Source organism: Octopus bimaculoides, chromosome 20 (genome assembly GCF_046866305.1).
Source record: "Octopus bimaculoides isolate indiv1 chromosome 20, ASM4686630v1, whole genome shotgun sequence".
Taxonomy (NCBI): domain Eukaryota; kingdom Metazoa; phylum Mollusca; class Cephalopoda; order Octopoda; family Octopodidae; genus Octopus; species Octopus bimaculoides.
This window is the reverse complement of record NC_142947.1, coordinates 7019503-7033310: the sequence shown is the minus strand read 5'-3', so window position 1 is coordinate 7033310 and position 13808 is coordinate 7019503. Positions and strand designations below refer to the sequence as shown.

Here is a 13808-nt window from a genome sequence, read left to right as displayed (position 1 = left end):
AGAAGTTTGTGGTTTTTTTTGTTTTATCTTCACTCTCTTAGCTGATCAAGTGCTTTCCTACTTGTTCAAGCATTACCACATAATAGATAAATAGAGAGATGAGTGAGTAAACAAATGAAAGAAAAATGCACTGAACACATTTAGTAGGAGTTACATGTGTTATTTAAAACAACTTGGTTCAGTTTCATGTGACTTGCAAGTTTCTAATAGAAACCTGACTCATCCAGGTTCAGATTACTGTTAGAAGCCTGTGAAACTAAGTCACATGGAGCTGAATTAAGATGTTTTAACCCATTAGCATTTGGATTACATTGATTGACTAAATGTAATGCTCATTAATTCACATTCTTTTGCATTATCTCATAGCTTTGAGATTTTGAGGATATGACAGTTTCTTTTTAAAATTATATTGTAGGGTAGGTGTGAGAGGCCAGATCCAGCCAGTTTGAACATAAAAACAGGTGGAATATTTCAGCTGGATATGGCCGGTTTAAATACTATATATATATATATATACAAATACACATTGAGGTATCATTATACCAGCAGTTCTTTAAAAGAACAAACTGAATAACTAAGAGTTTTATGGAAGAAAATTAAACTTGCACAGCAAGCTGAAATTTGATCACTTAACCACAGTTAGATTATGCACGCATGTAAGTCACTGAGAGCCCATTCATTTACTGATCTGAAATAAGTGGCTGTGAAAGATTTGTACAAATGGTTCATTAATTCATTGCATGCAGCCTGTTAATTTTCATATTTCATATAGAAAATAATATTTCCCATATTTTTTTTGCTAAAACATAACCATAAATAGATAGAAGCCATGAAGCATGGCAGTTCGCACATATGCCTTGTACAATCTACCTGTATATATATATACATATATATATATATATAAATAAATGTATATATTAATGTATTTGTTAGTGATGGATGGACAAATAAAACATCATTTTATGCCTTTATGAGAAGTTTGGGTGTTGCCTGGAATGGATCACCCTTATTTAAATGTCTTTCAATTACTCATCACAATTTGGTTAACAGGGCTTCAAAACTGATTATGTTCGTATATGTATCATTATTTAACATGTTTTCCATGCTTGCATGGGTTGGACGGTTTGACAACAGCTGTCCACACTACAACTGTCTGTTTTGGTATGGTTTCTACAGCTAGGTGCCTTTCCTAATGCCAACTACTTTACAGAGTGTGCTGGGTTTCCTTTTCACGTGTCCCTGGCACAGGTGCATTTACTTAGCACCAGCAACAGAGCACTTTACGTGGCACCAGCACCTGCAAAAGACATATTTGTATGTATGGACGACAGTGATTTTAATTAGCTTGACACATCTTTTGAAGTACAGCAAATTGCCACAACTCCCAGTCCCTTGTCTTTTCCTCACTGAAGCTCAGTGTTTAAAGATCCTTTCTCACCATTTTGTCCCACATCTTCCTGGGTCTACCCCTTCAACAGGTTCCCTCCACAGTTACAGCTCAGCACTTCTTTATGCAGCTGCCCTCATTGGTATGCATCACATGACCATATCAGCACAGTCTACTCTCTTGCACACATCATCTAATGCCTTTTATACTCAGTTTTCCACTTAAATCATTTACACCCTGTTGTATGTGGACACTGATATTACTCATCCAATGGAACATACTAGTCCATGTTTCACTGCTATGTAGCGTAGCTGTATGTACACAGGCATCATACATTCTGCCTCTCATACTGAGGGAGAGGCCCTTAGTTACCAACAAAGATAGAAGCTCTCTGAACTTTATGTAGTTCATTCTTATTTTAGCAACTATGCTTTCAGAATTTTCTCCTCCACTGCTATCTTGGTCAACTAGGTAACAGAAGCTGTCTACTATTTCTAAGGATCTCTACAAGCATTTGAGGAATTCTATTCTCTGTGCATTTTTAGTGTACATTTGCCCTACACACAGACTATTTTCTCTGTTAATCTTCCTGTGATACCACTACACCTCTTATGCGACCAAAGCTTGGACTGGATACAACATATGGAGTTTCTACCATCTCCCTGAAGGGATTTATATAATAATAGCATATAAATATTGGGAAGAAAAACCCTTATGGAGAGAAAAAGTTGAAGATTGCCCATGGAACTTGAATCCACATCTCCTGTACACACGACAGACGTTCTACCATTGGACCGAAACAATCTTTCAAAGTTCTCTATTTTGGAAACTATTTTCTTACCAGCAAGAATTGTATGTCGTTGACATCACAAAATTTATAACATGGAATAATTCTTTTTCAGAACTGGATCTCAAAGCGCATAAATGCTATAATACGTGGGTTCTAAAACTATTGTTTGGCTAGTTTGACAGTTCAAAACATATTTCTAAATTATGTAGAATTGTTATCCATATACGTGATGATGATAAAGATGACAATGTCTGGTGCCCCCTATCCACCAAATTATATCTGATATTAAAAAGAATGCAATTCAAGTAGCTGTAAATAAATTAATAATTAAATAAAAACCAACAAGGAAGTCAATTTTGAAAATAAAATTTTTAAACGTTTTTTTAAAAATATTCTCACCACCACCAACTGAATAGTAATTAAAAAGTTCCAGTCATTAACGGAAAACTTAATCTCCAAAAGTTGTCTTTGGCAACTCTATGCAGTCACATGACAGACATCAGAAACTCAGTTAACATTCATATTTTGGCCTTTTTTCTCTCTAAACAGTTTCTGTAAAATTCCTTCATCATGGTCATTCTGAGAAAGGTTTTATTCAATGCAAAGACTACCAGTAGCTTCTTTTGTCTCTGTTAATTCTCCTGTTTTGGTAATGGAGGCAGAGAAGTATCAGCAGCAGAGTCTACCATACAGGACAGCCAGGATCTCATGTAAATTGTGATTATTATTCTGTAAGACAGAGACATGAAGCATTGAATTGATAAATACAACATTTATATATTTGTGTGTGTGTATATATATATATATATATATAAGTGAAAATATATGTCTCTGTGTGTCTGTATATGTAAAGGGTGGGCCAAAAGTCACACACAAAATAAATTCAATATGCTCCAGAATTGTCAAAGACATGCTTCAATTTTTCTAAACTCGAATAAAATAAATAAAATAATGATGAATAGATGGGTACTTGTATATGATGAGCAAAATGAGTAATAACAAAAATGAAATGTAAATAAAATGTCAAATGTTTTGGTGTGACTTCTAGCCTATCCTGTATGTGTGTGTATATATATATATATATGTATAATCCTCATCATTTAATGTCGCTGTTCATGCTGGCATAGGTTGGACAGTTTGACCAGGGCTGGTAAGCTGGAAGGCTGCACCAGACACCAGTCTGTTTTGGCATGGTTTCTATGGCTGGATGCCCTTCCTAACACCAACCATTCTGAAAGTGCAATAGGTGCTTTTATGTGCCACTGGCACGGGTGACATTTGCATGACACTTGGCAAACAGAGAAGAAGTATTTGAATACAATCTATTTTAAACAAACTTTTACATCAGTTCAGATACATTTGGGACATATTTGACCTATACAAAAGCCATATTCATTGTTCATTTTCTGCAGAGAACCTTTTTTGCTTTAGGCAATAAGTATTGGAAAACACTAACAGACATTTTAAAGCACCTTCTATTGGCAGAAATACTGAATGTGCTTCTCACTCCTTGACTATCATCAGCACTGCAAAAGAGGCAACCCTGAAATGACTTCAGAAACATTTGTTCTACCAAGAAGGGGCACTTTGAAATGACAGTTCGTGTTTTGCAAAACTTATTTGCCTAAAGTGAGAAAGATTCTCTATGGCAAATTAACATTGAACATGGCCTTTTTCATCAAATATGTCGGAAACATATTTGAACTGATTCAAATGTTTGTTTATTCACAACACTGCATTAACGCACCCACTACAGTATAATCTCTATTTTGTTTTCTTGTTAATAAAGGAAGTAGGAAGAGGCAAAAAGTCATTAATATACTTGAGGAGGAGGAGGAAGAGTTAGTTTGAGAGCAACTGGGTTTGAAACATTAACACACATCAGCCGAGATAACAAGAGGTGAAACAGAGTTTTCTCCCTTGTTTTCAGGAACCAAAATGGAAATTAATAATTAATCGACGCGGCATCTGTATATAGGGGAGGTAAACCTTATTGAGCAATTTCAACCAACGAAAAAGCAAGGGGAGTAACTACAACTATATACTTCGTCGTCGTCGTCGTTTAACGTCCGCTTTCCGTGCTAGCATGGGTTGGACAATTTGACTGAGGACTGGCGAACCAGATGGCTGCACCAGGCTCCAATCTGATCTGGCAGAGTTTCTACAGCTGGATGCCCTTCCTAACGCCAACCACTCCGAGAGTGTAGTGGGTGCTTTTCCGTGCCACCGGCACGAGAGCCGGTCTGGCAGTACTGGCAACGGCCATGCTCAAATGGTGTTTTTTATGTGCCACCTGCACAGGAGTCAGTCCAGCGGCACTGGCAACGACCTCACTCGAATGCTTTGTTTACGTGCCACAGGCACAAGTGTCATCCTTTAGTATTCAGATTACTTCATCAAATGTAAGGCTTATTTATTCACATTGTCTTGAATTAATCATGCATTATCTCAAAGCTTTGAGATTTTGACAATGTGATTATTTATTAGGTTTAAAAAAAAAAAATTACCTGTAAAAGATTCTTTATGTTTCTTTTTCTTTTTCTTATGTTTAGAAACTTTCTGGAAAGCCTGTTCACCGTCTCCAGCAAGATGATAATCATTTATTAATAATTCACCTGAATTACAAAAAAAAAAAAACATGAGTTATTTCAAAGTATTCAAAGACTAAAAGACCGATTTGCTTTCTGGGTACCTTTAACTTTTATTCTTTTACTTATTCCAGTCATTAGATTGCGGCCATGCTGGGGCACATTTTTGAAGAATTTAAGTTGAATGAATGGACCCCAGTACTAACACTCCTTTTAACCCTTTCGTTACTGTATTTATTTTGTGTTTCTCTCACTTACTTTAAATATAAGAAAGAATTTAGTAAAATAACTTAGTCATCATTAAGCTAGTGTTAGGAACATAAATTGTGACTAAGGTTTAGTGGAAGATTTTAATTCAAAACTTATGAAAACAAGACATTTGTACTACAGAGCCAGGTTGGTAACGAAAGGGTTGAACCTGATACTTATTCTATCAGTCTCATTTTGCCAAGCTGCTAAGTTATGAGAGCGTAAACACACCAACACTGGTTGTCAAGCAGTGGTGGGAGACTGTTCATTACATCGTTATGGCAACAATTATGACAATAGCTGTGATCAGAGGACAAGATCTCATTTCTGCTTCTGCATCTCATTTGTCTTATAGATGCTTTCAGTCTGGTCACTGGCTGCTCCTTTCCCACCAACCAAGAAATCTTGCTTGTATCTCTGGATGTTGGCTGCTTCAACCCAACCAAACTGATCAAACCATGCAAATATTTTTAAGAACTAGCCTCTCCAGGACACTGTCCATCTAGTAAACCACTCCACCTCCATCTCTGTCCATCAACTTACTTGGTATCTCAGAATCATCAACAAGCAGAATACTTTCATTTTGATCTTCCTCCTCTTCCTTTTCCTTCTTCTTCTTTTTATGTCCTTTCTTTTTCACTGGGGTTTCAACATCTACACAGAGTAGATAAAAGTAAATGAGAAAAAACCCTATGGAGCAAATGAAAATTCCTTTCAAGAAAATTAAAGGGGGCGAAATGAAATAATGGTCAGAAGAGCCTAGAATACTGAAGACCCTGAGACAATTTAAAATATTTTCTTTCACTTTATTTAGTTGAATTGATTGAGGCTGTTTCACCCTGAGTGGTTGGTATTAAGGGCACCACCAAGCTCACACCCATTTACAGGGTTCACTTGATGAGAGTATTGATTTATCAGTCATCATGTGGTAGATCTAACCTTATCCACTCACTGGCTATTGGGTTCCTTTAGTGGAGTCTACCGTCCCCTTGTTTAAGTCCTACAGGACGTTGAGTTCCTTTAATGGAGTCCACCTTGTGGCCAACATTCAGGACAGGTTTCTGGGTTGAGGATAACTTAAAGCCTTGTTGTGCTACATCCTACAACAACCTTCCTTCTCTTATCTTTCCTAATCTCCTCCAGGGCCCATGTGGAGGTCAAAGGTGCTAACTAAGCCATGAAAAAAGTACCTAGTTTTTTTACGTGGTAGAGTTACCTGCCATAAAGGTCCACCTTGCCTCCAAAGATATCTCTCCCCTACATAATAGGGAGATCAGATTTGAACACTGGAGCTGGTGTCTGTCGTTTGGGTAAGAATTAACTAACTGCATCAAGTTCTATCTGATCAGGACCTCACACTGCTATTGTCAATAAATACCACCTATATAAGATATCTATTAATTCTTTTTGACCAGCTACAAAGTCCCAAATTTATTATTGTAGAGTAAGAGGTTATGATGCTCATGCCCCTCCCCTAAAGCGTTAGTAGCATAAGTGAAGGGAAATGGCTTTAACAGGGAATCAGAACTGTTACAGACTCGCTTTATAAGGAGCTCTCCTCGATGACTCAATTTATAGGACACTCCAATGACTTCCTCACATTGCAGGGAACTCTCCCTTATGACTCATTTTACAGGGAACTCTCTTGACTACTATACATTATAGGGAGCTCTCCACAATGACTTAGTTTGCAAGGAGTTCTCCATGATGACTCAGTTCATTGGGAACACTCCCTAACAACTCAGTTTACAGGGAACTTTTTCCTATGTCTCAGTTTAGAGGGAGTTCTACCCAATGACTCACTCAGCTTTCAGTGAACATTACCCAGTGCCAACAATCAAAGCTCTCATACCTCCAGATATACACTCACCTTGTGTCAATATTATTACACTGTCTGTTGTCTCGTTCAATACATCTGATTCTACAGGTTCTTTCTTTGATTTTTTATGTTTCTTCTTTTTGGTACTACCTTCTTCAAAACCATTTATTTCAGCTTCACATTTTTCCGTATCTTGAAATAAAAGATATTAATACCATCAATGCTGTCTTAAACAATATTATTAATATATATAGAACACAGCCTTAACAAGACTTGTTTTAAACCCATTCCACCACAGAATATGAGGACATAAAAACAATGATGGTGATAACTTGAGGTGGTGATAATGATGTCAATGATGATGATGATGGTGGTAGTGGTGATCATGGTGATGATGATAATCATGACGAAGATGGTAATAATGGTGTGGTCGATGCCAGTGCTGTCTGACTGGCTCCCATGACGGTGGCACGTAAAAAGCACTTACTACACTCTTGGAGTGGTTGGTGTTAGGAAGGGCATCCAGCTGTAGAAACCATGCCAAATCGGATTGGAGCCTGGTGCAGCCTTCTGGCTTGCCAGTCCTCAGTCAAACCGTCCAACCTATGCCAGCATGGAAAGCGGACATTAAACAACGATGATGATGAAAGCAACATTTTATTTCAGTCTAACCTTACCTTTTTTAACAGACTTTCTCTTTTTGGTAAACTGTTTTGGTGAACCTAAAAACAAATTCAATAAGATTAGAAGACAAACACAGAAACCCAGAAAACAAGCAATAATACTTTAAACATTCCTTCCTTCCCTTTTAGAATAATAAATTCCATTTCTTTCTCCTTGCAGATATCAATAGTTAATTACCCATTGATAGACATTTCTGATTACAAACACTTTAATGATTCTACAGATTTCCTGATATATCAAAAGGGATAAAAATAATCCTTACAGCAAACAATTGTGGTGAGGACAGAGCTTATGATAAGATCTACAATACATCATGACTATGACATGGGCGACATCATAGCTATAACACGGTCTACATCATAGCTATACATGGTCTGATCTGACCCCTTCTTTCATATTTTAATCCTCTCATCTCTTATACACTAAAACCACCTCTCTCTCTCCACTGTAGCCATGCTCAGTTAAAGTGGATTTTAGTCTTGTGGACTGTAAGGTGACCTCACTAGTGCTGGTGTTACAAAAAAGTAACCATAAACTCTGCAAAGTGATTGATGTTCGGAAGGGCATCCACCTATAGAAAGCATGCAAAAGCAGACATTGGAGAATGATGCAGTCCTTAGACCCCCTGGATCCTGTTAAAATGACCAACCCATACCATCATGGAAGATGGACATTCGCCCTTTAGCCTTCAGATTACTCTGTCAAATGTAATGCTTATTTATTCTCATTGCTTTGAATTAATCATGCATTGTTCCGTAGCTTCAAGATTGTGATGATGCAGCAATGACATTGTAAGGCAGATGTGAGAGGCCAGCTCTGGCTCACTTGAACGTAAAACGGAGAATATTTAGGCTGGATATGGCTGGTTTTACCCTTTAGCTTTCAGGTTACTCTGTCACATGTGATCCTTATGTATTCACATTGTTTTAAATTAATCAAGCATTATATTGTAGCTTCAAAATTTCAATGGCGTGTTTGTATATTTTTAGAATGACATTGTAGGGCAGGTGTAAGCGGGCCAGACATGGCTTGATTGAATGCTAAAGCGTTAGGAGATGACGATAGTTCTACTCAAGGAAAGATACAGAAAAATTTGGAAACTAGAAACAGCTTCTAACTTACTACTGCCAAATGGTACATAGCGCTGCTTCAGGCCTGATGGGAAGTGAGGTTGAGTTTTAGTTGGAATCTGAACATCGGTAGAAGTTGGTATTTTATGAACTTTGGTAATATCCAACTGTCCTTGTAGTGAGGGACCTTAAGAAGAATTTGATTGGTTTTATAAAAATTAACTTTCATTTACAAGACGTTGCTCAACTTAATAGAAATAGTAGCAGAGTCCCCCTCAAACTACATCTTACTTTCTTGGATATAGAATGCAACCATGGAGACACAATGAAAGGAGGAAGTTATGGTGGAAAGGATGAAAGGAAGGATGGAGAAAGGGAGGGAGGTGGTGGTGATAGAGAAGGAGGGATGGTGGGAGAGAGGGAAAGAGTGAGAAAGGTATGGTGGGAGAGAGAAAGTTATGTGAGAGGGAGGAAGAGATGGTGTAAGCTATGGTGATAGAGAAGGAGGGAGGAAGTTATGATGGGAGAGGGGGAGAAAGTTATGGTGGGGAGAGGAGGGAGAGGGGGTGAAAGTTATTGTCACACATGAAACCTGACTTGAACACCTGTAATCAAGAGGCTTCTATAACACTGTCACATGACCTTCAACAGTCATGTGACAGAGTTAAAAATGGTCAGCAAATTAAAGTACCACCCAAAAAGGTGAATGGTCCCTCAGAGATTTCCACACACTTTCTTCCAACCAAGTTTCATTCATAAGGCTCTGGTCATCCTGACACAACAAGAAAAGGCATTTGTCAAAGGCACCAAGCAATAAGATCAAATCCAAAACCACATTGTTTCTTTGTTTTGTTTAGACCCAAGTCAGACTTGATCCAACAGGCCTATGATAAAGTACACCCCAGCCATGACCATCCAGTCTTGTAGCTTTTTTGAGGCATAGTGTACCTTGGACTACTGCCTTGAGAAAAAAAAAACCCATCACCTTGGACTTCATTATCCAAGGTGATGGGTTTTTTTTTCTAAAGGCAGTAGATGTGAAATTAATGTCTTACATGTTATGTGCCTAAATAAAAAGTATAGCTAGCAATGATGTTTAGTCATCCAGCAGTTGAAATGGGAAAGAAAATGTTTTTACTTACCTACAGCGAAACTTTCTTTTGTATCGTGTGGAAAAAGACATTGATATGAATCTAGCTGGAAGCAAAGACAAAGATATATAAAGATATTTAAGCAACCTGTCATATAATTTATATGTAAATAAGCAGATAGGACTAATACAGGAGGAAGGAAACAACTAAATCAATGACACAGTGTTTCATCATCATCATCATTTAACATCCGTTTTCCATGCTGGCATGGGTTGGACGGTTTGACTGAGGTCTGGAAAGCCAGCAGCTGCACCAGGCTCCAATCTGATCTGGCAATGTTTCTACAGCTGAATGCCCTTCCTAATGCCAACCACTCCAAGAGTGTAGTAGGAGCTTTTTACGTGCCGTTGGCACAGAAGCCAATCGGGCTGCCCTGGCATCGAACATGTTCGGATGGTGTTTACAACTACTACGTCATCATTTAATGGTTCAACAGGATCCAATGAGTTGAAGGACTGTGTCATGGTCCAATGTTTGCCTTGGCAAGGTTTCTATAGCTGGATGTGGTTTTTCATGTTAGTTTGGTTTGGACAAGAGCTGGTGAGCCAGAGGATTTCTTTGGCACGGTTTCTATGGGGGAGGGGGTATAGTATTGAGAGAGGTGGCTTTATACCAGTTGAAGACAGGTTACATGTATGTATATATATGTATGTATGACTGGAGCCTGGTGTTGCCATCCAGTTTCACCAGTCCTCAGTCAAATCGTCCAACCCATGCTAGCATGGAAAGCGGACATTAAACGATGATGATGATGATGATGATGATGAATAAAACCTGTCATCACCTGGCATAAAGCTACCTCCTTCAGTATTTCAGTACTCTAACAAAAGTAGCATTAATTCTCTAGGTCATTCAATTTTTCACAACTGATCAATGGGCCAATTGTGGAAACCAATCAATAACAAATCTATAATGGTTAGTGGAAACAGGTGTAAGACAAATTTACTATAATACATACACACATGCATGTATGTATGTATGTATGCATGCATACACACATATATATATATATAACATGTAAGCACTAAAGTGCAAAACAAGATGGAGGAAATAGTAACTGAATACCCAAAGTACTGAAGTACACACACACACACACCTTACATTCAGGGAAAATATACTCACCTCTGATGTATTTTGGTTCTTTCTAACAACATATTTAATATTATCCTAGAAAAGAAAATGAAATATAAAAAAAAGAAACATGTCAATTATTAGAACAGACTAGTTACATACATATATCAAAAGCATGGTTTGTTTCACCTGTTAAAAATACCAACTAAATCTCCTTCAAGTCACACCTGAGAATGGTTTGTGATCCTACTGGTTCAATGAGCCTACTCTACCACACTGGCTTGACAGAGGGGTGCAGTATCTTTTGGGTTTTTTTTTACTCATACCCAGGAGCAATCAAGTCAATTGCATCAACCCCAGTGCTCAACTGGTATTTATTTTATCAAGCCTGAAACGATAAAAGGCAAAGTCGGTCTTGGCTGAATTTGAACTCAGAACATACAGATGAATGAAATACCACTAAGCATTTTGCTTGGCATGCTAATAATTCTGCTAGCTCGTCACCTTGGGTGACACCTTATGAGCGAGAGAGAGAGAGAGAGAGAGAGAGAGAGTGTGTGTGTGTGTGTTTGTAGATTATACACAGAGACAAGACAGTCACATTTAGAACACCTTCTGATTATATCCCTGTTAGATCAGAGCTGAGATGGGGTTAAATAACAACAAAAGAGAATATATTGTTAGCCATAACTTACATTTCCCTCCAAATGAATATTGAATTTGTTTTTTATCTTGTGACCTGACAGACGGGAAATATCAAACTGGAAAATATAAAGAAATACAAACAAATATAGTAAAAATAGCTTTATGCAATATGTATGTACAGAATGACCTCAGTTTATTAACACTTCTCATGATGAACAAATCAGATTGTGAATAATTTTTTCAATCATAAAACATCTCAGGTGACAAACTGTGTCTCACATAACAAACATGCAAGTTGGCAACAACAGTTGATGACAAGCTGGGAGTGTCAGTTACTGTCAAGCTTTTCCTCTGTGCATATCCCAGCTCGAATTCACCAATTTTACTTCAAACAAAACAAAGGCCACTGACCCCTAACAATGTCCCTCCCATCATACCCATGAACACCCAGAACCTGCTCCAACACGCACCAAATTCTATTCTTCCATTCCTCAACTTCTACAGGGTTTATTCTCTGACATTTGGAAGAACACCCCTCAATTTGTCCCATTCCATAGACAGGTAACCTTCTTCAACCCAGCCATCTATCATCCCATTGCTCTCATTTCTAACATCAATAAAATAAATACCAGTCAACTACTGGGGTTTGATATAGTTCCCTTTTCTCCCTCTCCCCATGAAATTAATAGCACTGATCTTACTTACGTCAACAGGGGATTTTATTAACCAAAGTTCAATGTCATCGTTTTTGACATCTGAAAGTTTTAAGCTTTCCTTTCCAACACACTCAACTTGAAAATTCCGAGGACATTCGTAGCTGAAAAAAAAACGAAATTATATTTATTTTATGTAATTTAATATTTTACTATAATTTCTGCAACTCACACGATCGAATCCGAAACTGCCAAGTTTCCAAACGAATTTCTTAACCACAAAGCCATGTCTGCTTCCATGATCTGTCCAGCACAAATGAATAGGTACTAGTAATAGGTAGAGATGTTAGACTAGCTTTCCACACAAGAATTGACTTCACATCCACCAGTAAAAGAGCCTCAGGTGATCTACAAGTGGGCATACTAAGAGATACTATTAAACGGGTGATTACGTTATAACATAAATTAAATTATTATCCAAATAACAGTTGAGTTTTATGTAAAGTGTGTATGTTGAATACTTACATTGAGGCCATAAGTGAAATATCGCTTCGGATGTGGGGTTTTGTTAATTAAGCCGCAATATAACAAAAGCACATGTATTGAACGGCAAGGGGAATAATCCAGACTAACAAGCTGTCGGTGTAAAAGCAAAGAAGTCCCTGCGAGATAATTCTTTTGTTACTTTTTCAAATAACTGTTACTGAGTGTGAAGGCACGTGGCTTATTAGGGTTTTCCGATTACGATCATAAGATCGTGAATTCGATTCCTGGTGGGACACTGCGTCCTTGAGCAAAGTATTGGCAAGACTTCCGCCCGTCCTCCCATCAAACCACGCTTAAAAAAATTTTTTTCGATATAAACCCCTTCTTTTCGGCTACGGGGAATTACAAATCTAAAAAAAAATTGGCTGTTGTGGTACGGTTTCTATGGATGATTGATTGATTGATTGATTGATGTGTGTATGCATGTTTTGGGGCGGTCATTTTTTCCCCTTTTTCTTGCCAAATAAACACATGCACTATATATTCATTCTTCACTCGTTTATTATTGTTATCTTATGTCCATTGTCTGGAAATCTTTCATCACACATTTGTGACTCCTTCAGAGATCCCTTCCATCCACGTGTATCCTCCTACTCTGCGTAGTCCAAGTATGTATTTTAGTATTTCGCTTAGATATAGCGAGACTAATAACCTGGTGTAGAACTCAATATACGTATGGTGTAGAACACAATGTTATATGAGTATAGAGTAGTAATAGAAATGAAAGAGAAGATACCAGAAAAAAAAACAAATGTTATGTAATGAACTTCATTAGCTTACAGCTGTTTCTGCAATACGATGTAGTAAACTCCTAGTTGAGTACCAGGATGACATTCTGTAGCTTCATCAGAGCCTTGAATATAAGATGCACTTCATTTGGGAAAGTTACATTTTCAGAATATGCAGGTGTTATGAAGGAGAAAGTTTATGTTAATGGATATGGAAAGTTCTATCCAAAGGTAGAAAAAAGTATGTAAATATATGCATGCACTTTGGGTAGAATTAAAAGGGAGATGTATGGGTAGACGTGTACACTTGTTCATATACATATGTATAGGCAAATACATGTACGCGCGCGCTCGCACACACACACACACACATGTATATACATAGACTCACACACTCTCTCTCTCTCTCTCTCTCTGTCTCACACAC

General features: G+C 37.7%; 2 protein-coding genes across 2 annotated transcripts in view; one reads left to right on the top strand and one right to left on the bottom strand.

Annotated features, from left to right (window-relative positions):
* Window positions 1-13808, top strand: part of LOC106869190 (hydroxyproline dehydrogenase) — a 37968-nt gene that overhangs the window by 14064 nt on the left and 10096 nt on the right. The gene's annotated exons all lie outside the window — the stretch shown is intronic.
* On the bottom strand, window positions 2528-13391 carry LOC106869193 (uncharacterized). The gene is made up of 11 exons (XM_014914826.3): window positions 12633-13391; window positions 12160-12271; window positions 11505-11570; window positions 10861-10905; window positions 9730-9784; window positions 8640-8774; window positions 7511-7555; window positions 6885-7025; window positions 5558-5668; window positions 4685-4792; window positions 2528-2906 (listed from the first exon to the last, which is right to left on the bottom strand). Exons 1-11 carry the CDS (start codon window positions 12641-12643, stop codon window positions 2902-2904), a joined length of 834 nt encoding a protein of 277 aa, XP_014770312.2. The 5' UTR covers window positions 12644-13391; the 3' UTR covers window positions 2528-2901.

Bases quoted from the DNA above. Each gene is read 5' to 3' on its own strand.
- LOC106869193 (XM_014914826.3), bottom strand. The intron at 9,785-10,860 runs GTGAGTATATTT...CTTTGCTTCCAG, and splicing joins AGAACCAAAATACATCAGAG to CTAGATTCATATCAATGTCT. The intron at 7,026-7,510 runs GTAAGGTTAGAC...TTTTATTTCAAG, and splicing joins GAGAAAGTCTGTTAAAAAAG to ATACGGAAAAATGTGAAGCT.